The sequence below is a fragment of the Electrophorus electricus genome, chromosome 13 (genome assembly GCF_013358815.1).
Source record: "Electrophorus electricus isolate fEleEle1 chromosome 13, fEleEle1.pri, whole genome shotgun sequence".
NCBI classification, from domain to species: Eukaryota; Metazoa; Chordata; class Actinopteri; order Gymnotiformes; family Gymnotidae; genus Electrophorus; species Electrophorus electricus.
Window position 1 is genome coordinate 21,260,176 of NC_049547.1, and position 26,442 is coordinate 21,286,617.

General features: G+C 44.0%; 2 protein-coding genes across 2 annotated transcripts; one reads left to right on the forward strand and one right to left on the reverse strand.

Moving 5' to 3' along the window:
- Positions 1-651: 651 nt before the first annotated feature.
- On the forward strand, positions 652-4,327 carry LOC113568197 (endonuclease domain-containing 1 protein-like). Its single transcript, XM_026996382.2, has 4 exons — positions 652-929; positions 2,544-2,877; positions 3,099-3,369; positions 3,851-4,327. Exons 2-4 carry the CDS (start codon positions 2,578-2,580, stop codon positions 4,084-4,086), a joined length of 807 nt encoding a protein of 268 aa, XP_026852183.2. The 5' UTR covers positions 652-929; positions 2,544-2,577; the 3' UTR covers positions 4,087-4,327.
- Positions 4,328-8,704: 4,377 nt separating this feature from the next.
- rlf (RLF zinc finger) lies at positions 8,705-22,541 on the reverse strand. The gene is given in 9 exon segments (XM_026996379.2): positions 8,705-11,893; positions 11,895-13,724; positions 13,822-13,963; positions 14,159-14,295; positions 15,434-15,636; positions 15,916-16,051; positions 16,593-16,674; positions 17,250-17,404; positions 20,083-22,541. Coding segments are annotated over 9 exon segments (5,862 nt in total). The 5' UTR covers positions 20,302-22,541; the 3' UTR covers positions 8,705-8,935.
- Between the last annotated feature and the right edge of the window lie 3,901 nt (positions 22,542-26,442).

Consider the following 26,442-nt stretch of genomic DNA (forward strand, 5'->3'; position numbering starts at 1 on the left):
ATGTCTAGAACCCTTAACTGTAATGAACGACTACCATACCATATCTGGAACCCTTAACTGTAATGAAAGACAACCATACCATGTCTAGAACCCTTAACTGTAATGAAAGACTACCATACCATATCTGGAACCCTTAACTGTAATGAACGACTACCATACCATATCTGGAACCCTTAACTGTAATGAAAGACTACCATACCATATCTGGAACCCTTAACTGTAATGAAAGACAACCATATCATGTCTAGAACCCTTAACTGTAATGAAAGACTACCATACCATATCTGGAACCCTTAACTGTAATGAACAACTACCATACCATGTCTGGAACCCTTAACTGTAATGAACGACTACCGTACCTTAACTGATAAAGCCACCTGATACAACATAAACAAGGTTCTGATTAATCCTGCACCTTTAGCACATAGATAATACTTTAGAACTTGGACTCTCTACACAGGTTTTCCAGGTAAAAGTATCAGAAATGAGTTATCACAAAGCAGTCTAGAACTCATGACTCCTCTCTTAGCTACCATTTAATTAAAGTGCAGTGAAGCTCACAGGATCTGTAATGACGTTATAACTCATGAGGTTTTTTTGTATGAATTGCTACTGCCCTCTGGTGGACACTCGGATGGACACATTATTTTAAACCAGCTACAAATTGTGACAAGACCTAGGCTTGAGTTGATCAATCCAAATTATATCTTATTTTAATTTGATGATGAGATCGCCTGGGTCTGGCTGATCTTCCTTCAGGGTCCTGGAGTACGACCGAGAGTCAGAGATACTCTGAAGCATACAGGCTTTATTCAGGGATTCAGGAGAATATATAGATGACAAAGGAAATGAGCGATCAGAAATATGTAAATGACGTCGTCTTAATCTTGTTTTCTTCCGCCAGCCCCCTCAGGACTAGACACTTCTGCGTAAGTAATCATTAAAATTCATAATTAATAAAATTATCATTCTTGCTAATTACTGCATATTCAGACTATTTCCTAAAATGCTAAATGTTTTTAAAAATGCAAAGAGGATATTATATTGTGGCTTGCCAAATGCTTTATTTTATCTTGGAAGTCTACTTGATTCCATCATCATAGTACCCTAACATTCAGTGCGTTATTTTAAAACGTTATTCAGTGTTATTCCACAAACCTTTAAATGCCTCCAGCTACAAACACGTTGTTCGTTCCTTTAATCCGTATTTCTATACACTTACTGGCTATGAAGATCGTACTAATAGTGGATAGGGACGTTATTTGCTGAGTAGTCTGGAGATGAGGAGGATCTGAAATTTCACGGTAATGGAGGTGGGGACCAGTCATTTATTATAAAAATACAAACTCAAGATAAATACAATTGAATTTTTTTTTTTTTTTAATATCTGCGGTTGTCAGTGATCGTTATGTCATTATCTATTAGAAACGTTAAAATAATATAAATAATAGCTATAATAACTTATTTTAAAAAATAAAATAAAATAATAACTTGGAACAGCATCCGCAGAAAAGGCAACTGTATGAAATGTAGACTAAGCCGTTCTCTTTATTATCTTTGTTATTATCAACATCATAATATAACCTATAACTATATAGGTAAGTTAATACACCTCCTGCGCTCTGACCCCTCGTGAATTTCCGCTTACAAAACTGCTGCTAACTGGGTGTTTTTTACACCACTCTGTGTAAACTCTAGCCACCGTTTCACGACTAAACAACTGTCTTAACATGACTTTACACGTCATTTTAATAACTAACTTTTTAGATGTTGTATATGCAATTTTAAAGACCATTCCTTTGAGTAAAAGTTATTTTAACTTATTCATCCTTTTTTATGAATCATTTATATACTCCAATACTGTTTCATTGAGTCTGTCCTAACGTTGTCCTAAATTAAATCGTCACATGTCATAAAGGGATATTACATTATTATGAGTAAGATGAAGAATAGAAAACCATATATCTAAAATATCCATAAAAACATAAGCATACATTGTTAACATACCAACCACATATATTACTTTATACATATATTAATAAGAGAAATGTTCAATTCATACAAACAGTACAATGATTTAATAATGATTCAACAAATAATAATATATAATATAAATAATAATATAAGTCCATTCCTAGTAGACAAAGTTTTTTCATGTAGCCTGAACAAACACTCCATGTACTGGTTAAAGCTTCAGTCAGGAACTGCTAAAGTAGTGGTGAGTTTAGAGTGTAAAAAGCATGAGTATTTTTAGAGTACTTTGAGCATAGACTAGAGTAATTTGAGCATAGTCTAGAGTACTTTGAGCATAGATTAAAGTTCTTTGAGCATAGACTAGAGTCCTTTGAGCATAGACTAGAGTCCTTTGAGCATAGATTAAAGTTCTTTGCGCATAGATTAAAGTTCTTTGAGCATAGATTAAAGTTCTTTGCGCATAGATTAAAGTTCTTTGCGCATAGATTAAAATGTTGCTTTCAGGTTCCCCCATGTCTCGGTTCCTCATCACACGTCAATAAACCCTTCATTTTTATGTCTATTTGCAGTTTCAGGGACGTGTTTTAAAGCCCGCACTGGAAGATGGCGCGTCTCCCGCACACAGTCCTTCTCCTGGCACTTACCTCGCTGGCCTCCAGTAGACTGGTGGCTGATTTTCTGAATAATAATGGCTGTCCTCAATTCTTCCTGAAAACGGCCCAAGGCCATGTTACTCCACCGGTACTCCGAAATCCCCATCATCTGATCTGTCAGCGATATATGGGACAAGACAGATTTGCCACTCTGTATGATACTAGAAACAAGATCCCTACATACTCTGCCTATCTGTATGTCCCTCATGTGCATCTTGTTAGAGCCAATCAGTGGTGGACCGAACCAGACGTAAGCACATTTCTACGCTGCATTCTCTAATAAAGATCTAGCTAACTTTCAGTGCCATCTTAATCATAATAGATACTCTTAGTTCACATATTGTGAATATATAGTTGCTTAGCCTGCTTTTATTACCATGTTCTATCTTAGATTGGAAGTTCAAGGTGCTGGAAGGGTTTGTACTCTTCGGTAACTAAAAACTTTGCCATGTTTTCTCCTGAAATGCACAGCTCACAGAACATAACCAGGCCCAGTACAGTGATTATCAAGGGTCTGGAAAGGAAAGAGGCCATTTATATCCCGCCTATCAAAACAATAACAATGTCCAGATGGACGCTACCTTCACCTTGACCAATGCAGCCCCACAAGATGATAAATTCAACAAGGCATGGTTCCATAATGTTGAACGTAAACTAGCTCAACAGATCACCAAGTGTACAAATCAAGTATACATCATAACAGGAGTGGTGCCAAGTAATGCTGATTTCATTAAAAACAAAGGTAATATTCCTTAAATTACACCATAATATGCTTTTAAAGACATGCTAAAAATCTGTTTGAAAAAACAAGCTTGTTATTGTCCAAAAATAATTCCAAAAAATATCACTTGTCAGATGTATTTTTATATACAGTATATGGTCGTATATACTACTTAAATGTACTTAGATGTATTTTTATATACAGTATATGGTCATATATACTATTTAAGTGTACTTAGATGTATTTATATATACAGTATATGGTCATATATACTATTTAAATGTACTTAGATGTATTTTTATATACAGTATATGGTCATATATACTACTTAAGTGTACTTAGATGTATTTTTATATACAGTATATGGTCATATATACTACTTAAGTGTACTTAGATGTATTTTTATATACAGTATATGGTCATATATACTACTTAAATGGCATGACATTTTTCCCTTTGGAGAGTCCTGATGAAACAATAATATCCTTTTGTCTAATTGCAGTTAATGTCCCCAGTTACTTCTGGACTGCATACTGTTGCCTGGACAACAATTACCGACTAGTGGCAAGTGGAGGATACATTGCATCATGGAACGGTCAAATACAGCTACAATCTAAAAGCATCCTGGATTTGGAGAAAGACCTGGCCAGCCATTACCACATCGGTGCCTTCCCTGTGTTTGGCGGTCTCTGCTATGGGGTGGGTTTATCTGGTGGCGTTAATTACACCCAGTACTGATTTAACAGAATTAAGAATTATCTTAATTAAACTTGTAAAGTTAATTGTTTTAATGGCCTAGTTGAATTTCCTGTTTGAAGAAAAGAAAATATTCCTCACCTAATGGAGATATCATAACCTCATTGTATCATTTGATTGATTTGATTTCTGTCTGTAGAGCATCCTTGAATTTGAGAAAGGCACTAATAATAACAATTATAATCGTGCATAGCTGATTAATAAAGATGTTACTAAATTTGAATGCTTGGTGTCATTAATTTATAAATTGCATTACATTACATTAAGTATAGATTACATTTATACTGCATTTCTGGAAATTGTAAGATTTGTCTGTGGAACCTGAAAACGCAGAGTATTAACTGACATGTCATCCACGCTCACTACATGTTCAAGTATGCATGATCCCATGATCTCAGTCTACACAGATCTGAGCAGTAACGTGACAGAGGAAGTCAACCCTGAGTGTCTGTCTGATCTCCATCCACCCGAGTGTCTGATCTCAATCCACCCTGACTGTCTATCTGATCTCCATCCACCCGAGTGTCTGATCTCCATCAACCCTGAGTGTCTGTCTGATCTCCATCCACCCGAGTGTCTGATCTCAATCCACCCTGACTGTCTATCTGATCTCCATCCACCCGAGTGTCTGATCTCCATCAACCCTGAGTGTCTGTCTGATCTCCATCCACCCGAGTGTCTGATCTCCATCAACCCTGAGTGTCTGTCTGATCTCCATCCACCCGAGTGTCTGATCTCAATCCACCCTGACTGTCTATCTGATCTCCATCCACCCGAGTGTCTGATCTCCACCAACCCTGAGTGTCTGTCTGATCTCCATCCACCCGAGTGTCTGATCTCAATCCACCCTGACTGTCTATCTGATCTCCATCCACCCGAGTGTCTGATCTCCATCAACCCTGAGTGTCTGTCTGTCTGATGAGCCCAGCAGAGACATCCTCCAACCCCTTAACATGTACTGCTCCAGTGATAATCAGACAATGAAACATATTTCTAGGTTAGTGACAGCGATACCGATGGAAAACTACTCAAGTTAAACATTTCACAGTTACATAATTAAATTCAACAAATTCCAACTCCCGTTATGATGAGCATGCTGTATGTAAAAGAGACGATTGGAGAGTAAGGCACAGCCGCAGTGGTAAAGGCTCGTCCTGACAGAATCATCACACTCAGGAGCTTGGGAACGTCACAATCATCACACTCAGGAGCTCAGGAATGTCACAATCATCACACCCACTGAGGAGCTCAGGAATGTCACAATCATCACACCCACTCAGGAGCTCAGGAATGTCAGAATCACATTGGGGGTATCTGCTGACGGAAACGTTTCAAGGTAAACCCCTCGAAAAGACTTTACTGTACTGGAGCGTGCTGTATAATAAACACACAGCACTATCAGTGTTTTAACAGTGATTTTTAAAAATTATGTTAATGAGAAAAAATAAGAGATATTGAAAGAATAAGATGAGAAACCTGGGCATGAATCAGCACTGTTTGTAATTAAGTCTGTTTGTCATTTTTAACCAGAAGAACAGCAAACAGCCTCTGGAGTCATGTGTGAAACAGTTTTCACACCTTATAGGAAGTGACTAACAGCCACCCCAACCCACACCAGTTGTTTCTCAAGCCTAATACACAAAGAACAATGAATAGCCCAAATAAAGGGAATATTCTCTTCCAGATTAACCATGACTCAGCAGGGCAGACATTAATAAGTAACATTATAAGTGTATGCAGAAGGATGTTTGCTTCTAGGGCGTGTTAATGAAACAAACCTAAATCCTGTTGTAGGACATGAAAAGACTGGGGCACTTTTAATGGACGGCCTCTTGAGGGTTGGGTCTCGGACACATGCACACCCTGGGACAAGACTAGGACCTCTAGAAAGTTGGGCTAGACATTGAGTGCTTATTTTTTTCATTTTTTTACATTTATTATTCTCTTTAAATTGTTATTATTGTGGTGACTGTTGTCAGCCAGAGGAGGATGTGCCCCCCATCTGAATGTTGGTTCCTCTCCAGGTTTCTTCCTCATGCTCTCGGGAGATTTTTCTCGCCACTGTCGCCCTTGGCTTGCTCACTGGGGGCTTGGACTCGGGGATATTTATAAAGCTGCTTTGTGACAACATCTGTTGTAAAAAGCGCTGTATAAATACATTTTGATTTGATTTGATTTTAGTAGACAACATTTAACAACTATTTACGAAGTTCATTTTAATTCATGGCTCACAGAATACGTAATTACTGTATACATTACACTCCAGACTTAGCAGCAGGTGAAAGATTTTGCTCTATTCCTGACGAATGTATAGTGCATCATCTCTGCCTTTCACCAGAGGACCACGCGACATGCCTTTATGTTTTTACATGAATCTACCGTCCAGAAACTTAACTTACAGTTCTGACAAATGTAAAAAAGTGTCTTGTGTTTGTACTGGCAACAGCAAGGTGTTTGGTACGTTTGTTTGGATTTAAAGTTTTATGTAACATTACTTCTAAAAAACTCTCTCCCCCCGCCCAGCACAATTTTCTCTTCTCAGAATTAAATCCCCCTGCTGCTTTTGTGGTTCTGTCCATCTTGTGTCCATAGTGATAATCACCACGGTACTGCTCCAATTTCACTGTTATTATCAGTACATTTAAAATAACACAGCAGTGCAAGAGCACCCCCTAGTGGTTGTGGGATAGCAACACCTGACACGGGTTGATATTCTTGTGTGCCTATTTGTTATGAACAGTTTTTTAGAGGAAAAAAGGTTAGGGTTAAGTTTGACCTAAGAATGATACATATGCTGTGATTGGGTTAGGGTTAAAGTTTAGGCCTGTTTCTGAATGTCTCTAACCCTCACTCTGTGCCACGATACGATGCGTCTCTGTGACAGAAAACGCCAAGGTCAGAGGTCATAACATTCGTTGGGTTTGGGGCCCTAAAGACCTTATCCACACATTCCATTATTTCTCCTGCGTGTCTCCTCTCCTCTCTTGACTTCAGGCACCTCCAGTTTGACTGACGTTACACCGGCATGCTGGTGCTGGAACACAGATACTGTGAGATACCTCAAGCACACAAACCTCCTGACTCTTCACAAGAGTTCTAACAGGTTTCAGCACTCAGAGAAAACAACTACGCACTAGATGTTCATAAAGAATATATTAGCTGTAGAGAAGTTTGAGAGTGTAACATTTTCCTAAAGCAGGTTCCTAAGCCCTGCTCTTCAGGTTACAGACTGCATGCCTCTGGCGTAAATATTTGTACTATACAACATGGTGGGAACATCTAAAGTTTGTGAGATTTTTGTGTTTGTAGTGAAACCCATGGAGTTGCTTAGTACTGCCATATTGTAGCAATTTCATACACATACCCGCAACAAAAAAAGGAGTCACTGAGTGCATTGATTGCAAAGTTTTGTAACAGTAGTTTAGTAACAGTGGCATGGTCCGTGTACCACTGTGCGTGTAAATGTCAAACATCGATGCGATTGTGGCCGAGGTGTCTGCTCCCGTCTGGTATCCGGAACAAACAGGCTGAGGAAACCGACAACAGCATCCAGCCCTGTGCCAGTTTTAAAATGCATTTTAAGATTGCTTTAGAAACCCTGGTTTCACAGCTTCATAAAAGTAAGTTTTAAATATTTGAACAATGTTGACGAGAGTTCCTCAACAGCTGGTTCCTGCCAGCCACCAATCGGATGAGCCGATCACATGAATTCCGAAACCCAGGACCGGTCTGGGATCAAAGGGCCATATTGAGCATCATGGATCAGGACTGATCGCCGTTTAACCACTGGAAAAAAAATACATAAATGAGAGACTGTTGGTGCTGAGAGCCAAAAACTAGCATCGACATAAGTTTGATCTCTTCACACCTGTGCAGCACTAGTTCTGGCGAGGCGTACAGGGGATGGCGCTTGGAAAAAAAGCCTGCATATCTTACGATTCGTCTTCTTTATACAGCTCCAGGTATTTGAACTATGAAATGGTACTTTTAAATAGTCATGGATGTTGAACTAGTTATGACTATTAATGTCCAACACTATTAACGTCCAATATTTGGGGTAAAGTACATCTGACATTTACCTCTTTGTGACTTCATTTTTATATTCCTATATTTATTCTTATATACATCCATATATACAGACCCTGAGGAACGTTAAGGGTTGTAAAGTTAGCCTTGCTTTGATGAAAGCAAAAAAAAAAAAAACTTTCAATAAGTTTCAGAAATCAGTAATCAAATAACCTTAATTCTAAATCGAGACAGAGTTAACTACATCACAAGATTGTTTTTACTGTCGTGTCAAAGTGTCGTCACATTTTTCATACGCTGCAGGGACCCAAGCAGACGTGAGCATGTAGTGTCTGTGACAGCCAGCGAAGACAAACCATTTACACTTTTAATTGGCAAGGCCTCCGAACTCACCGTCGCACGCCAAACATCACTGTAAAGGTTTTTCCGTGAATGACCAGAGACCACACTGCCCTTCAGCACTGCCGTCTGAGCAACAAAAAAGTTGTTGTTCATATTGTGTGGCAAGCAAATTTAAGGCAATTGCAGCTTTCCCATAAGGCATGAACACAGAAATAAACTGTTACCACGCAAATTCTTAAATGAAGTCATCTCATGACTTTATTTGTTCTTATTTACAGATATAAACATTTTCTTACTTGTATGGCAACCAAGGTAATTAACCCTGGCAGTTTGGCAAATAATAACCAAACAATAATAATGTTTAAAAAAATACCGTGGACGTTTTCAAAAACAAACCCAAAAAAGTGGGGGTATGTGGGGGAGGGAGAAATGTCATGTGTCATTTACAGTCCTGACCAACAGTTCATGCTTTTGCTTCAGGAGGCAGGAGGTCGAGCAGCGAGGCTGAGGTCTTGGGCCGTTCCAGGACCACCACGGGCTTCAGGAACTGGAGCTGTTTTATAGCCTGGTCGCCACAGCCCCTCAGCGCCCTTTCCAGGATGAAGCGCAGGTTCTGGATGGAGCTGCACTCCCCCGCCGAAAGCAGAGGCTTAAGAGGCGACGAACGTGACCTGCGACTGCGGGCGGGTCCTCTCTGGTTGTTCTCTTTGACCGAGCAGTTGCGTCTGCAACAGTCTCGTCGGCGGGGAGAATCGGGCTTGCAGCAGGGGTTTAGGACACCCGTGGAGCGGAGCTTGTCGCCTTTATGATTCTCTTCCTTCTCCTGAATGAACTTCAAGAAGGAGGACTCAAAGCCTAAAGGTTTGTAACCTGCTATGTCAAACGCCCGGGGGGCAAGACTTGGACTGACCAGATCTTTCTGGGCAGGTGGATGAGGTGCAGCTGGAAGCGGTTCGGAGAGCTCGGAGTTTTTCCATCTCAGCGGCTGTCGGTTTGGGGAAGGGCTCGCCGAAAGGCAGATGGCGGCGGCAATATTAGTTGGCTTGTCAGAAAGTCCCAGGGCAGCATCGCTGACAGTTATTCTAAGAGTAGATGGAGGTGAAAGGTCAAGAGGTGGAGGAGGCACAAGAGGGGGAGCTGGAGACTCACTTTTAGTTTGGTCTTCCAGAACCGGGCTCCCAGTTTGGTCTTCCAGAACTGGGCTTGCTCTATCCAAAATGTTCTCTGTATGCCCATTATTTTCACCATAAAGCAAGTCACCTGCATCTAAAAGTACAGCGACATCAGAGGACGGCTCTCCTGAGAACTCCGGCGTCTCCTGTCCTGTTGGTTCTGTTTTAATAGAATGGAGGCTCATGGGAAGGGCTGGGCCCCCAGGGTTCTCGGGCTCGGCTTGATACTCCATTTTGAGGACCCCATTAGGAATCCTAGCAAGATCTGGTACTGCAGACACTGCCGATTTCTTCTGTATCAGCTCCTCCAGCTGCTCGGCTATGTAGCACAGCTTGTCCTCATTCTGCACCACTTTGCCGCGCGCCATTTTGTGACACTTTACGTAATGCCGATGCAAACTACTCAGGCATGACACCACGGAGTCACAGTTCTGGATCATGCATGGATACGCCAAACGCAGGCAACGATCCTGGCACATCTGCAGGGCCTCCTCATGGGTTCGGTACACCAACCTGCCAGCTCTTTTTTTGGACTCTGGTTTTACACATTTCACATCCGGTTCCTCCTCCGGAGCTTCTACAGTGGACTCGAAGTTCTCCGCTTGACTGACATCACTTTCTTTCTCACAGCAGCTTCTTAAAGGCTGTAGGGGGACCGACCTTTCAGAGGCCTTCACAGTCCCAGAAGATGCCGTGACGATGAGCTTCTTCTGGCACCCAGCGTTGCCACTGACTCTTTTGCAGGCGCTCTGCAGACGTACCACGTGGGCATCGGTCTGATCGCCGTGGGTGTAGAAAACGTGCTTCTCGTAGCCACCATTGAACTTGCACTGTGAAGGTGGGTCTGTGGGCTCCAAAGGTACCTCACTTTGATGGATTTCTCTGGTGTGACGTAAAAGGCTACTCTTCAGGTGATAGGACGCGCTGCAGTTACCAGAGGTACACCTGAACCTCGGAATGGGTTCCTCGGATATCTGATGGTCTTTGCGGTAGTGTCTGTACAGACTGGAGAGGTGATAGAACCTCTTGTTGCAGCCGTGGTGTTTACAAGGGTGAAGGTTACTGTCCTCCTCCCAGCAGAACTGGGAGCTGTTATAGTGGTGTACGTTCTGCAAGTGGCGGAGAAGGTTGCACTGCTTCATAAACCCTGCTCCGCAGCCTTTGTGTACGCAAGGGTATGGCCTGTCTTCTACGGAGGCCACATCCACGCAGGAATTCCCTCTTCTGACCAGACGCCGACTTGCTCTCCTCTCTTGCACGGTTCCGTCTTCCACGCCCTCCTGGCACAAAAGGTGTTCGATCCGCAGTCTCCGGTCCTTCATCAAAACTTTGCCGTTGCTTTTCGCCATCTTGCCCTTGCACGCCGGGCGGTCGCCGTTCGAAGATCTGCTCTTCCACGCAGGCTCGATTCTCTCAGCAGGAACCTCGCCCATGCTCGAAGATGTGGAACCTTCTCCCTCGTTCTGCTGGGACGTGGCCGGCGTGGCGGAGCTCGGCGCTTCCGCCTTATTTTTCGCACGAAAAGCCTCCACAGCCACATCGTCCGTGTGTTTGTGAAGACAGTGGATCTTCAGCTCTTTCCGCTCTCTGTAAACCTTTGAGCAGAGGTGACACTTAAAAGGCTTGAACTTGAGAGAATTAAAGATTTCCATCTGCTCCACGTCCTCCTTGGAATACCCGTGCTTTCTGAAGTAGTGCTGAACCAGCGCACGGCTGGTAACGCTCTCGTAAAAGCAGCTTTCCACGTCACAAACGTATGGCCTGGCTGTCTGCTGGACCACCACGCTGTTTTCGGACTGACCCTTATTCCCAGGAGCAGCCGTCACCAAAACGCGAGCGGACGGCGGTTCCGTCTTCCGCGGCGCTCTCCTCGCGCTCACAGGTGTCGGATGTGACCTCGGCTCGATTTTGCCGGGGGTCGGTTTTGCCGGCGACGTAGCAGGAGGGGTCGCCCGCGGCCCTTTAGACACCGCCGCTTGTCTACGGGAAGCACGCCGGACGTTTCTGGACGTGCCGGAGGTGAGGCTCAACTGACTGAAGCCTAGCACAATGTCCGAGAGCGAACCGCCGATTTCAGGATTACAGGCATGAGTGCTGATGTTTAAGGAAATTGTCGCGTCACATGGCACCGCGTCTGCAGCAGGCGGAACGTCTGTTTCCTGACTGGCACCCTTGGTGGGACTTGTGTCTTCACTGTTTTTATGCCCTTTCGTAAATCTGGTCTTTGAGCGCTTTTCATTTTTCGTTTTTTTTGCACGTCCCGTTCTCGTCTTTGAACCGGTCAGAATGAACCATTTTCAAGTGCTTCTGGATCTCCCTGGCTTTGTTGAAGGTCCTACCACACTTCTCCAAGCCACACGTGAACTTTTTACCATCAAAACAAACAGCAACGTGCGCCAGGGACTTTGTGCGTTCTGACTCTTGCGATAGCGAGAGTTTTTCCGGTGTGCTCGAGGGTCCTTCGCTTGACCGATGGGCCCCTTCTGAGCCAGAATCCGTTGCCACAACAGGCAACAACAGTTTCCTCTTCGCTTTTCTCTGTGCCTCAAAGTCCTTCTCCGTGAAGGAGATGCCGTGGGCCGCCAAGTGCATCAGGAATTCTTTCCGGGAGTAATAAAACTTCCTGCAGCCCGGGCTGGTGCAGGTGTAGGCTGCGTCGCGGAAGTGCTGAGCCTCGTGGTGGTACAGCTGACCGAGGTCACAGAAGGACACGCTGCAGCCTGTGAGCTCACAGTGGTAGGACAGCCGAAAGCCATGCCCATGTTTGTGCTCCAGGAGTTCGTTGGTGGTGGCGAAGCAAGCCCCGCACCCCGTGACCACGCACACGTAGGGCTGCTCCCCGTAATGCACACGGCGGTGCTTCCGGTGGTGGTGCGCGGTCATAAACGTTCGGCGGCAGAAAGTGCACTTCTCCCGTCTGTCTTTCATCTCCATGTAATGCTTGATGTTCGGGTCAGCGTTGCTATGGTCGTTCTTGAGGTGAACGCCTAAATACTTAAAAAGTCTGAAATTCTTCGAACAGCCAGTAGCGGGGCAATGGTAAACCTCACGGTCCTGCAGCTTATAGTGAGTGTAGATGTAATCAAACGTGATGTAATCATCGTCTGTTTGATGTTTAGGCACGGTGGCAGCTTGCTCCAAAATGTGTTGCAAGACGACGGGATCGTGGGTAGACTGGTAGTACATGACGAGGGACGGATCCAGGGGTATCTGTCCGGGTTCCAAGTCATGGAGATCTTCCTCGTCTCGGTCCGGTTTAAACTCTTGCTCTTCCACCTTCTTCTTTACATTCTTCTTCTTTAAATGGCCAACTCTGGTGGGCATTCGAAGGTGCTTTTTGGAATGCGGCACAAACTCCTGTCTGCTTTCAAATTTTTCAAGGCATACGGGACAGGTCCACACGTCGCTCACTGCGTGTTTCCTGGCATGATGGAGGAACCGTGGCTCAATTACTTCCCTGTGGCATATGTGACAGAGAAACTTGTACTGCTGCCACCGTTGGGCCCTCTCCGACGTCCACAGAGCTCTTGTTGAGGTTTTCCGACGCTGCGACGTCCTCACGGTTTCCTTTCTCCGGTTCTTCTCCTTTGGTTCGGTAAGGCTTTCATCGGCATGACGTTTCACCTGCGCATCAACAGCTCCCTCTACTGGATTCGATGTCGCCGGAGCACCGTTCGCATCTTCGACCGCCAGTCCTTCCTCTTCCTCGGGTTCCAGTCCTAACAGTTTGATGCAGTAGTGCTTTAAGGTTTTCCAGTCCCAGAACTCGGGGTCAAATGGCCAGTGGCCTTTGAGCGCGAGCAGCAGCTCGCAGCGTAACGAATTGGGGATGATCGCATTCTCCTCGTCGTACTTCTGGTCTGGACGCCTGTAGAGCTCCTCGAGGCAGTCGAACACCTCTCGCGAGGGACTCAAGAGGAACTCGGTGAGCTGGCAGGCCCGCAATACCTCCAGGTCATCCGGGAGGAGGCAGGCCACAGTTTTGCAGACGGTGGTTTTGGTTTCCGTGTCTTCTTGCCTTGGCAGCTGAAAGGCTTTCACACAAAGTTCGACAGACACCGCCAGCCCAAAGTGCATCGTCTGGAAAAGCAGAGGAGACACATCATCATTTGGGCTGCTTGGTGTGATTCAAGCTTCTGAACGAACAGCAAAGCAATACACGGATAAAGAATCGCACCTCAGTTTGGATTACTCGGATGAGGAACAGTAAGTGGTAGACGGTCTTCGCTATCGCCCCAAACTGGAGGCAGCGTTCTATAAAAGACTCCAGGGACCCATCAATCCTCCTCTGCAACTTACTCCAGATCAGTGTCAACTCCCTGGAACACCAGAAAAACAGAACATACCTTCTACATCATCCTTCTCACCCAAGACTTCTACAGTACACGGCAATCTCGAGCTTACACGCGACTCATACACACGCGACGTCTAAGGACCTTCCTTACTGCAAGACTGCACAGGTCTAAAGGCTCCGTCTGGTCATCTTAAAGTGTGTCAATGTGGGAGAAACGCACCAGGAGCAGTAGAAACGTTCCTGCTGCAGCTGCTGGGTCAGGTACGTGGTGCAGAGGATGAAGGCCGTATTCTCGTCACCTTCTGTCTCCATATTACAAATGATGTCCAGAACATCCTTGGCATCCAGCTTGGAGATCTAAACAAGAAATATACACACACATTTAAACAGCACATATTAGTTTCATATACCAAGGTTCATGACTTCTAGCTCAATAAATAATAAATTCAGCACGATGTTGACAATCCCCACAGGACCAAATATTCAAGAGTTTAAATATATACAGGAACAAGAAAACTGGGTGCAAACTACACGATTTTAGCCCAGATTTTGCTGTCTCAGACAAGTTTTTGCATGATGACACCGGTGCCGCAAGACTCGTTCGGCCTCGTGATTTTCCTGCTCTGCCAGCTGTTACATGAGTCGCTCTGTGAAAGGGAGCAGTGATCAGAAAGTTCTGTGCATACAATAATTCTTATTACAGTCCAATACTGGAGTACAACTTACATGATGATGAAATTAACAGCTGGAAATGTAAACTTTATAACTGTAAAACTTGTGTTTGGTCAATATTATTTGTAAAAGATTAAAGTTTTTGTTTTTTAGGGGGGATTTTTTTGGAGGCATTCCGGCCACCCCAGGTTTCACTTTTTAAGGCCAATTCTTAACATGCGTATGTGCATAAATCAGGCTTAGCAGAAAAGATTCGTTTTTGAGTAGTTTTATATGGCTCTATAAATCTCAAACTTATGAATAGTTCAGTTGTATGCACAGCCATAAGCATTTGCCACCATCAACCTCATTTATAGTGTGCGCGTACGCACGCATTTTTCACCAGAGTGGAAACTGTGAATCAGGCACCGTTTGTCAGGGATCTGCAGGTGTCAAGCATGCACACATTTACTTCAACACAACAGTTCACAGACGCCAGACGTCACATACTGTGAGCCTTACAGTGATTCTTAGACTATTAATCGTTATGTAGTGAGCTGTAAGAAAAACATAAGGAAGTGCATTTCGCTTTGTTACTCTATGAAATTATATCCAGGCTTAAGATATTCCTGTTTTGCATCATTCAAAATATTTCTGACTCAATTAACCAATTTCCTCAACGGTAACCAGAGAATTAGAGCAAATTCTTAGCCAAACCTCCCAGAGCACATCTCCAACACCTGTGAGCCTGCCAGATCACATCTCCAACACCTGTGAGCCTGCCAGATCACATCTCCAACACAGCTGGGACTCTCTGACCACACCGTCTCGTGAGATGCATTACCTCGGTGATGGCCTCCTCGCTGGGCAGCAGCTGGCAAAGCTGCGTGACAAACGTCTGGCGGAAGCTGCCTTGGCCGGACAGGCGAGTGCAGTTCCCGCAGGCTTTAGTCAGAATCAAGGCCTTCTCCACCTCGCCCACCTTCTCCAGGTGCTTAATTCTCATCTCTAAGAAGTCCTCGCCCTCCAGAGCAAGGTAGGCATTCACTGTTGGAAAAGGCAGCAACAATTTATGGTCTCATGGATCAAATTGTCAAAAAGATATTAGGAATAGGATCTAAAATTGATCTGTTTCCCTTGTCAAGATTCACCTTCAACAATTGAGGACATACTTATTAACAATACAGCTACCCCTAGTGCCTAAATGTCAACGCATTAATGCACCTTCAGTAAAAATAAAAAATAAAAAATTCACACACCAATTTTTTCAGTGTCCAATCAATGGCAAATTTTGAAAATCTTGGGCTGGATTCTAAAATGACTGACCCTCATCTGCATCTGTGGGCTGTCCGGTGAGGAGTGCAATTAGGGCGGGGCTGCTCCAAGCCCCTCCCTCTCCCGTGATCTGCAGCAGTGCCTGCAGGTCGGTGCTCCCATACTGCAACATGGCTTCATGAGCTGCCTGCAGAGACATACACATACACACCTATCTGAAGTCTACTCAACCGGAATAAACGGCCCTCCTGAAACGTTTCCACTCAGAAACGTACGTTGTCTGCATACGGGCAGTAACTCCTGTAACTGCTGTTCTGAACGCATACCTTTAATACCAAAACTTACAGCCAAGTGGTGTAGAGGCAGGAGAAGAGATCAGAGGTCAAGTCTTAATCTCTACATGAGAACATCTCATTCTGCCAACTGTCAAAAAGACTATGGACAAATCAAAACAAGGCCATTTAAACACCATAAGTGTCACTGGGAGACCCTGTAATGCATGAAACGGTCCAAAAGCGGCTACGGGGCCTGGTAAAGCAATTCTGATCCAGTCTCCCCCAGGACAGTCTAGTGGAAATATGATGACTAGGCACATACCATAAACCGAAAAGGGGGGGGAAAAACGTGTCTATCCAGACTCGCCGTTTTCTTGGTTCACCACCAGACCCTTTTTATGCCAGTGCTGTTCTTTTAATTCTTTTAAACGAGCAGAACCCAGAACATCTCACCTGAACAGAACCATGGAACTGCAGCCAGGCTTCGAAGGGGATGTCATTCTGAGGCACAGACAGGAGCAGCTCAAAGCAACTCCTAAGGAAAGCAGGAAAAAAGACGCACAACTTCAGCAACCCGGCGGAGCAGCACACCACTCCAACACAGTCGGTCCAGGACAAGAAAAAGAACGCAACCGAGAATTCAGGTGACGGTAAAAACCCACATTTTGTCTAATCAGACATCACAGTCCATCACGTCTGCTCCTCATGGCTTAAGTCAGCTCCATCGACTGAAGTTCAATTCAGTCAAAAAAAAAAAATGTCATTTGAAAAGGTGAATTCAGGTTTTAAAATCCACTAGATAATTGTATGAATAATTGTGAACAGAACTGCATTTAGGGAAATCATAACTGAACTGAAGTCTTAGTAGTCATTAAAACCACTCTGACAAGCTGCAATGACTATACAAGTCTCAAAGCACGAAGCAAAAGCTAAAGAAAGCAAATGAAATCTGAAGAGAGATGTGCCGTGTCGTATTTCAAGCAAGACCCAACAGTCACGGTCCCTTTCGAGTTACCCCATGGCGCGCACACACACACACACACACACACACACACACACACACACACACACCCCCCCACCATCCCGGCCTCCAGTGCAGGCAGGACTCACAGAGCCAGTCTCTTCAGCACAAGGGCGACGCTCTGGGACTCGGCCGTCAGGTGCGGCCTCGCCGTCGCAAAGCAGTTGATAGAGAGGCAGTAGACCTCCAGAAGACTCAGGCCGTGCTCCACCGAGTTCCTGCTCCCGGCGTAATGCATCAGAGCCTGAAAGAGAGAGCCGAGAATCTGTCAGTTTTTCACCCAGTGGCTCAGTTCCGCTCCGAAGACCACGGGCAGACGTAATGAGCATGGCCCTCTCCTCGTGCCTACTAGAAAGGGTCAGCACAGCACCATGCGTGTTCTGACCAGGCTTGTTTTGATCACGTCCCATCTATAGAAAGAAGGTTTACATGTAGCTAAACCTAGACGTTCACTATGAGATGCAATTTTACCTAAGGATTAATAGCTGGAACAATGCATTTTCATCGATATACTCCTGAACCGCCATCATCAATTGTAGTGCTACGTCCATCACACAATGAGCAGCTGGGTTTGTGAAATATCAACCTCATAGATCTGCGTGCAAGAAATATATCTGATAAGGATCATTTGAACATCAGAAAGCGGTTTTCATTCAAATCCTGCACCGCCAGTCTCAGCATAGTTAGACCTTAACTCCGGCCCGGTTACTCTTCTGCCACTCGAGTCCTTAAAGACTTCTGGACCTGGGAAACGCGAAACCGTGCCGTGCTGGAGCAGAGCAGGAACCATTCTCCACGTCTCCAGGAGCAGGGTTAGGACAACTCAGCGCCGGAAGGTGGAGCCTCCAAACACAATAAGGGCCGATGTCCCGGAGCAGGGCTGGCCATCCCTGACGCAGATTAACAAGCCGCTTGTCTGGTGAGCCCCGGGAACCCAGCACTCGGGAGAGCACTTGTGAGGAAGCCCTGACGAACTGCATCCACCTCGCTCCATCTGTGCAGCAGTACACTAATTGAACCTTGGAGATCAGAGCGGATGTACCTTTAGCACAGTGCTATTTCCCCCGTGCACCCATGCCGCCCCACACACACACACACACACACAAAGGGAATCCCCTTTGACAAACGCTTAACCTAGAAGTTAACAATAGAGCAAAGAGACTGCTTTAAAGGGCAGGCAGCCATTACGTGTCTGTAAGCCTGTGGGCTATTCTTACGAGTTTTTCACCCCAGGGAGGCACTGAAATCCCTGATTACCAGACTCAACAAACAGTGTCTGAGACGGTGTGTGTATATACCCAGTAATACTGGTTCAAAATATGGATTTCAGTTTTAGCAAACATGTGATATGACACCACATAAAGTAACGTGTCGTCACCATGTTCTGTTAAGTTACCAGTTCTTTACAGAACCTCTGCACTCCTGGACAGAACCATCTGCTAAAGTTCAACCCGAAAACATGGTTAACTATTCGAAAGCAAGAGAAACGGTTTGAGTCAAGACTGCTTGAAAATGCATGCTAGCTTTAAAAGAGGTGCTCCAAAAAATAAACAATAACAACAAATACAGCAGGTGGGGCGTGTCAGACCGTAGCCACACGGGGACTGCCTTACTGTGGCCCCAAAGAGAGAGAAGGCCGTCAGGAGAACGTGGCATCCATCAGAACCAACCCCTGGTGCGGTTACCACAGCAACACCGTGGCTGCTGGTGAGAACTACTGGGCATGTCCAGTAAGCCAGGTTCCATTGTGTTGATTTTTTTTTTTTTTTAAAGAAAGAAAAAAAAAAGAAAATCGTTGTAATTGAGTTGTTTTATTTATTTTTTCATTTTAGTATCACGTAATCAAAAAGCTTATCTACATGCAACAATGCACTACTGCAATATTCAAAACACACACAAAATAGCAACTTCCTTTACATGCAAACATCTTTTTTTTTTCCTTTAGGCAAATGCCACTGGGGTTTTCCTTAAAAAGTCCTAAACAGAGGCACTGGAGCAAAAAAATGAACCTCAGTTCATTAGATCCATATGCAATGTGTGCACTGTGAGAAATTCGTTTCAATACAGTAGATTCATAAAAGATGCACTCCTAAAATAAAGTATGCCATTATGATATAGATTTGATATATAGTGCATAAGATGTTATGGACAGAGGTGCTCAACTGCGCAAGCTATTTTCTTTGTGTGTAATTGTTTATATATCATCCACGCATGCATAAATAGTTCTCTCCTGAGAAGACGGACTTCAGAGTAACTTCATAAAGACAAATAAGCCGAGCTTTCTAACAACTTGGTTTGCTACGTGACCGAGATCACACACTGCGCAGGTGGGGCACTACACCGACTGTCCGGGGAATCGTGAACTATGAAAAGTTACACTTGCAGAACCAAAAATGCGCCGGGCTACAGGGCCGTAGAACATGGCTCCGCCGTCCGTCCTAAACTCAACATTTCACGGGGTGCAGAATCAAAACAGGCGCCCCGCCCCACACAACTCAACTGGGTTCTTTCATTAAAATAACACCAAACCTATAGATAGCAATTAAAGAAGCGTGTAGAGACCATTAAACATGCACATCTCTTAAATATCAGGAAATTTAGTTGCAAGTGTATTCTCACTAATGTGCACGGCTTCCGACAACAGCACGCAGCTGCATATGGGGACCCCGAACTGCACAGAGCTAAGCGGACTCTCCAGGCCAAGTGTTCACAACAGGAATGCGCACGGCTAAACGCGCGCGTCTGGCTTTCTCGCCGGGCGCTAAACGTGCATCGCAGCGCCGCGTGCAAACGGCGCGCGTTCGCAAGGCGCTCCGCGCGGCCTGCACGCGCGGCTGCGGCTGCACGGCCGGGTTCGTGCACGCCAGCCTAGCCGCCCAAGCCCGCGTCCCGCTCCGCAAAACCGACTCGGAAGGCGCTTGCCTGGCAGAAGCTGTCGCAGTACTCGGTGGACGACGCTTCCGAGAGGTCTCGCTGCCGGAGCCCGGCCTCGAGCTGCTGCAGCGTCGCCTGCAAGCTCTCCATGGCGAAGAACGCGTCCTCGTGGGCAACGCCGCGAGCGCCCCAGATGAAGTCTGCCTCTCCGTCCTCGTCCGCCATGTCCGCCAGCAGCCGCTGCGCGTACGCACTTGGCCGGATCATGTGATCTCCCAGCTCGAGCTCAGGTGGAGCGGAGGAGGCGCCTTTAGCCTCGCGGAGTCCTACTCCCCCCACCGACAACTCCTAACAACCCGCGTGCACAACGCACCTTCTAGGATTTCAGTTTTATTTACATTGTTTGTGGACCCGAAGGGAGGAAACGAACCAGCATGTCGTTGTCGTTAAGCCTCGAAAAACTCTACGCAACACGGAAAAAGCACGAGCTGTGAGGTCGGTTTAACGACGTTACGTACAGGCTCGTGCTGCAGAGCTTCTGCGAGGCGCAGCTGGCAGGCACGTTCGGGCGTCTCGTACTGAACTAGCAAAACTGCACCACAAAGGCGTTCGTGTTGCGTTTACACGGCACGTAATCGAATCTGGTTTGGGTTTTTTTAAAGACTGGTCACAACGCATCACGCTCCCCTAGACTGTTCCGCATGCGCGAAAGAAGCATAGTTCACGTGGCACGCTCATCCAGCGGGGACAGGATCAAAATGGAGTCGACATGAGCATGCACTGCCCTAAATATTAATGTGCATGTTCGTGTGCAGCGCAGGCTTGCTGCAGAATATTGTGAACGCAATGAGGCGAAAGGTGCCGAAGCGTTGATGAAGGGTTTTCGTGCACGCATGACAGCCACGTCTCCGAGCACCGTTAGTTCCGATCTGGGCGTTCAGACCATATCTCCGTGTATGCACGCATGCTTCGGGTTGAGTTACACTGCTGCGTATCACATCGGATTTGAATACTACACAAGGTCTCCCGGATCGGAGCTGAAAATGTCAGGTTCGGTGTGGGTTTTGCTGCTCACGCTGTCAGATCATAGAAGAAAAAGTGAAGAGAAGATTTGGGCCATGTTTGGTAAAATAAACGTAGCCCCGTTTTCTGCAGATGCTTTCTAATACGTTCATGCTTTCTAATACGTTTCATCAAGACCATCAGTTGTCCAAAACGTTACAGCGAGTATTTCTTTGCCCTTGGCTTGCTCACTGGAGGCTTGGACTTGGACATTTGTAAAGCTGACATCTGTTGTAAAAACTGCTATAAAAATAAAATTTGATTTGATATTTTGATCAGCAGTCCACGTGCTTCATATAATATTCGCTAATAGGCTGTTCATTTGTTTAAACAACATTACTGGTTTCCAGACTATGGTCTTCTCCTAGGTGTCTGAATCAGGTTAACAGGTTAAACACACTTCTTATTGGTTCTTCATGTTTCTTCAACATTTCTTTAAGCACTTTTTATGGTAAGAGAGCAAGAAAACTGACTAAGAAAACCAAACCTGACCTGGCCAAAAAAATGTGTGAAAGAGAGTGAAAAATGTGTGTCTTGTATGGTGTGACAGGCCTGCTTTAATCGACTTGGTGCTTGTACTGGCCTTCTGCCATTTCCAGCTGTTGGTGAGGTCGCAGACGTCCGCCACCTCTGCTAGCCGTCGGGCTTTAGTTAATTAAGGTCAGTGTTGGGCAAAAAAGCAACATGGACAAGGCTGTTGAGTTGTTGTGAGGCTGGCCATGTCTCATCACAGACGCGCTCCATCCAGTCTGACTGAGCTTCAGCTATCTTGCAAAGAAGAATGAGTCAGGGGATGAATGAATGAGTCAAGTTATACAGTCAGAGGGGCTGAATACAAATGCATGCCACACTTTCCAGATTTTTATTTCTTAAAACATTTTAAAACCATGTATCATTTTCTTTTCACTTCACAATTACTTGTTACTTTGTGTTTATCACATTAAATCCCAATAAAATACATTTAAGTTTGTAGGTGTAACTATATCTCTTCAAAATAGACAGTCATTTATATCTGTTCAGATCAGACAGAGTTCAATTCCTGCCTGCTGTTATACTGATCACGGTGGGTGGATTTTTCTAGAGTAGCTTTACAAAATGTTTAGAAATTATTACACAACATCTCAAAAGGAAACGCTAGGAAGTTAATAGTTTTACCACAACTGTTACTGCTATTCACTACTGTTTCTGCCATTCAATACTGTTAGTCATTCACTACTATTTCTGCCATTAACTCATATTGCTATTACTAAATCAATAATACATATTCCCTCCAAATGTAATCCATATAAGTGTGTGCAATCCTGGTTGGTGTTCTGTATTGAGTGTTTAGACTGTACTTTCTATAACTACCACTAGATGGCACAAATGATCCATTAGCCAGACATGTTTGTTATTCTCTTTATTAATGATTGTGTGTAACACTTTGCTCTTTGCCCTAGCATTTTTATCACAAAAGATTAAAATGATATTGCTGATAAATATTCAGACTAGATGAGCTGTTTCTTAAGAGCACTTTTCAAACTGACTTTAAAACTCAGCACAGTCTGTTATAGCTGACATTATGAATCTGCAACTGTGATGTTCCTCATGCTAGATATAACTACACATGAGCGAAAAACATCTACTGGTGAAGCCTATCTGTAAATCTGCATAACATCTATAATGAAGAATAGCCTAATTTCCATGTTCAACATATTGTGCTTCATTCAGTGTGCATTGTAACAAAAAGTCACAAGGGTGGCGAGGTTGTAAATTCACACGTGTGTTCTAAAATGAGTAGCATACCTTGTAGTATAGAATTCAATTTTTGCTATAGTAATTCATTTGTAGCTCAGGACCCTATTATACAGTTTAATGTAATATGTCCTGAAGGGGTCCTGCACTCCTGTTTCCACTTCTCTGGCACACCTGGGTGAACTCACCTACTTAGTACCTAATACTTTATTAAATTACTTATTTGTTAAATAATTGGTGTTCAACCACTTATTTAAGGCTGAGATAAAAGTTGTATGAAAACAGTAAAGACTACAGAGACATACTAAACACTGCAGGGAAACAGTAAAGACTACAGAGACATACTAAACACTGCAGGGAAACAGTAAAGACTACAGAGACATACTAAACACTGCAGGGAAACAGTAAAGACTATGGAGACATTAAATACAGCAGGGAAACAGTAAACACTAAAGATAAAAACAGTGTTGGGATGATTGTAGAGAGGCCATAAAACACTACAGTAGGCAGGAGCTTCATGTTTGAGAGCAGAAGTATATTTCCACTACTGCAGGTTATGTGTTTGCTGTATATGTGCCATTCAGTTGCACCAACTGAAAAGGCCTTTACAATTTATTACTCAACATCTTACACAATACATTTGCTCACCACTTCGGTTAAGGTGCTCTAGAGTCCGCAGTTTGCGGATGCCACAGAGACGATATCTGATCTTTAGTTTTTTAACTACGCCGCCTTCTAAGCTGATCCCAAAGTATTACTTTAAACTGAGAGCTAGTTTTAGTGTTCTGGCACTATAAAATATTTTAAAAAGCGATATAATTATATAATCTGTAATTAACAAATAGAACCCCAGAGAAAATAATTCCACGTCACATGTACAAATTGGAAGATGTTATACTTATGCCTCGTGCCTCATAGCAGATTCTTCCCTTATCATCTGAGAGAAGGTCAAAAGTCTCCAGGTCTCTTCCTCTCTCTCTCTTCCCACGCCCTCTTTTTTCTCTTTCACTCTTTCTTTTGCTATCTCTCTATTTCTCTCCTCCATCTATTTCTGCCATTACCCTGTTCATGTTTGGTCATGCCAGCCTGCTAACCTGGCACAGAACTGGCAGGTGTGCAGTTTTACACTGAGTACAGTTTTAAATGAAGTGGTCTCTCACATTTAATCTGCCATGTCTTTATGTACATATTTGCTTAGATTTATGTGTTACGGTCATGCTAAACATCACAACAAAGGGGTCACAATATGGCTCTCATCATTTCTGGTGACTCGTCGTTGACATCATGAAGAATGGTAAGAAAGATGTCAGATTTCTTATAAATGTGGGAAGAGTGAAATGTCACGGGATTCAGGTGAAGTCCTGAGAAAAGATACAGGTTTTAACCTGTCACTACCCCACCCTAATCCTCAATGGATGTAGTTTCTTCATATACGAGTTGGCTTGCATAAACTCTCTAATGAGATCGCATTGGGTGGTTCTTTCCATAAAAGTCAGTCTGGCTCATGTACACTCTTGTACACTCCTGGCCCAAACCCAACATTACATGTAATGGTTCCAACTACAAATCATTAGTCAGGAAATATACATTAACTAAGAAAACAACACACTCCTTAGACCTGTGCAACCATTTAATCACCACTACTCACCACTACTCATTTACTCATCACTGCTCACCACTACTCATTTAATCACCACTACTCACCACTACTCATTTACTCATCACTGCTCACCACTACTCATTTACTCACCACTACTCACCACTACTCATTTAATCACCACTACTCACCACTACTCATTTACTCATCACTGCTCACCACTACTCATTTACTCACCACTACTCATTTACTCACCACTACTCATTTACTCATCACTGCTCACCACTACTCATTTAATCACCACTACTCACCACTACTCATTTACTCATCACTGCTCACCACTACTCATTTACTCACCACTACTCATTTACTCATCACTGCTCACCACTACTCATTTAATCACCACTACTCACCACTACTCATTTACTCATCACTGCTCACCACTACTCATTTACTCACCACTACTCATTTACTCACCACTACTCATTTAATCACCACTGCTCACCACTACTCATTTACTCATCACTGCTCAACACTGCAGTATAAACGTGAGCTTATGGTTCATTGTCTTAGGGACATCAGTTATTCAAAAGATTTTGTGATTCAGATACTACAACCTAGTCTGCAAGTTTAACTAAATCAATTGTTTTTATGTCTTATTTAAAACCAATTACTGTATATTATCATATAATCTCTCAAATGTAATAATGTACACCATCACAATATTCTGTTCTGTTGCAGGATTCCAGTGTCAGTGACTTTCCTTCCTGTGACTTGTGGACCAATTTTCAGTGAATGTCTTAGTAGGTTATTTTATCCCACTTCTAACAGAACCGGTGAATAAACTACATCATGTATGATCAGTCACTGTCTGGATCGCCGCTGAAATGCACGCGGTGCTTCTACCTACGTTTCAGACCTGACCGAGCCGCTTTGCTCTGCCCAGCATCCACTTCACCGCGGAAGGCCACGAACAGTTGGCCAAGGACTTGGTAAAAGGTAAACACGGTAAATATGTTTCAGGATCTGTGTCTCGGTTTATGTTTGTTTGGGGGTATTTTTGTTTTTTGTTTTTTTTACTGCCATGTCTCTTTAAATATGGTTATACTGGTGCATGAAAGCTGACCACAGATGAAGACTCTCTTACATGGTCTTGTTCTTACTTACACATCCAGATACCTTTTAACTTAAGGAATCAGTGGAAGGCAGACGTGCCGGTCTTTGCTGAAGTCACGGGGAAAGGCCTAGTTTCTTTCACCACTGCACATCTCTGATCCCACAGATCCAGTGTCTCTATTTACTCTAACCTAGCAATCCTGCTAACCTGAACCTGAAACTGACCAGCCAAATCTGCACCCACGCTTCAGCATTGGTAAATTCCTTGAAAATGAAAGGCTAAGAAATCAAACACATGCTTATGCATAAAGTGTAATCAAATTGTAGACAATTAATTGTCTTATAATGGACACTCTCGTGGTGTGTAGGGTGGTATAAATGAATGAGCAATAATTTCTCGGATCCACTAAGGTACAGCAACGGAAACTTTGTGGATGTTATTGTCTTCGATACTAACCTCGTTTCCCAGTGTCAACCATTCACATTTTTCTTCTGCGTGGTATTCCTAGGAGCGTGCGTACGTACATAAACTAGACCAGAGGTTTCCTCCTCTGCAAGCCTCATGTCATTTGGACTCTTTTGTCCCTTGGGGGACTCCTTACCATCTGCAACAGTGTACAGGACCCGTGTCTCTCTGTCGCTGTCCAGCGGCTGTACTTTGCTTCCAGTGATCTTATCGTGTTGGGGGAACATCTTATCGCCGAGTTTAACACGGTTTCAAAAGCGAATGTTTGTTTACATATATAACATTAGTCATGGTAAACTAAACACAAGTCTAAAAACCGTATTTATCCGTAAATGAACTACTGTCAATGAACACACAATGGGTATAATTATATGGATATTTAGTTAACAACTAGGTAAATTTGGTAAAAATACCAACAATTATTTATTTGGAA

Excerpts from the sequence above, each read along its gene's own strand:
- LOC113568197 (XM_026996382.2), top strand. The coding sequence starts at position 2,578 with ATGGCGCGTCTCCCGCACACAGTCCTTCTCCTGGCACTTACCTCGCTG. Across the intron at positions 2,878-3,098 it reads AGTGGTGGACCGAACCAGAC|CTCACAGAACATAACCAGGC; the intron begins GTAAGCACATTT and ends TGAAATGCACAG. Across the intron at positions 3,370-3,850 it reads TGATTTCATTAAAAACAAAG|TTAATGTCCCCAGTTACTTC; the intron begins GTAATATTCCTT and ends GTCTAATTGCAG.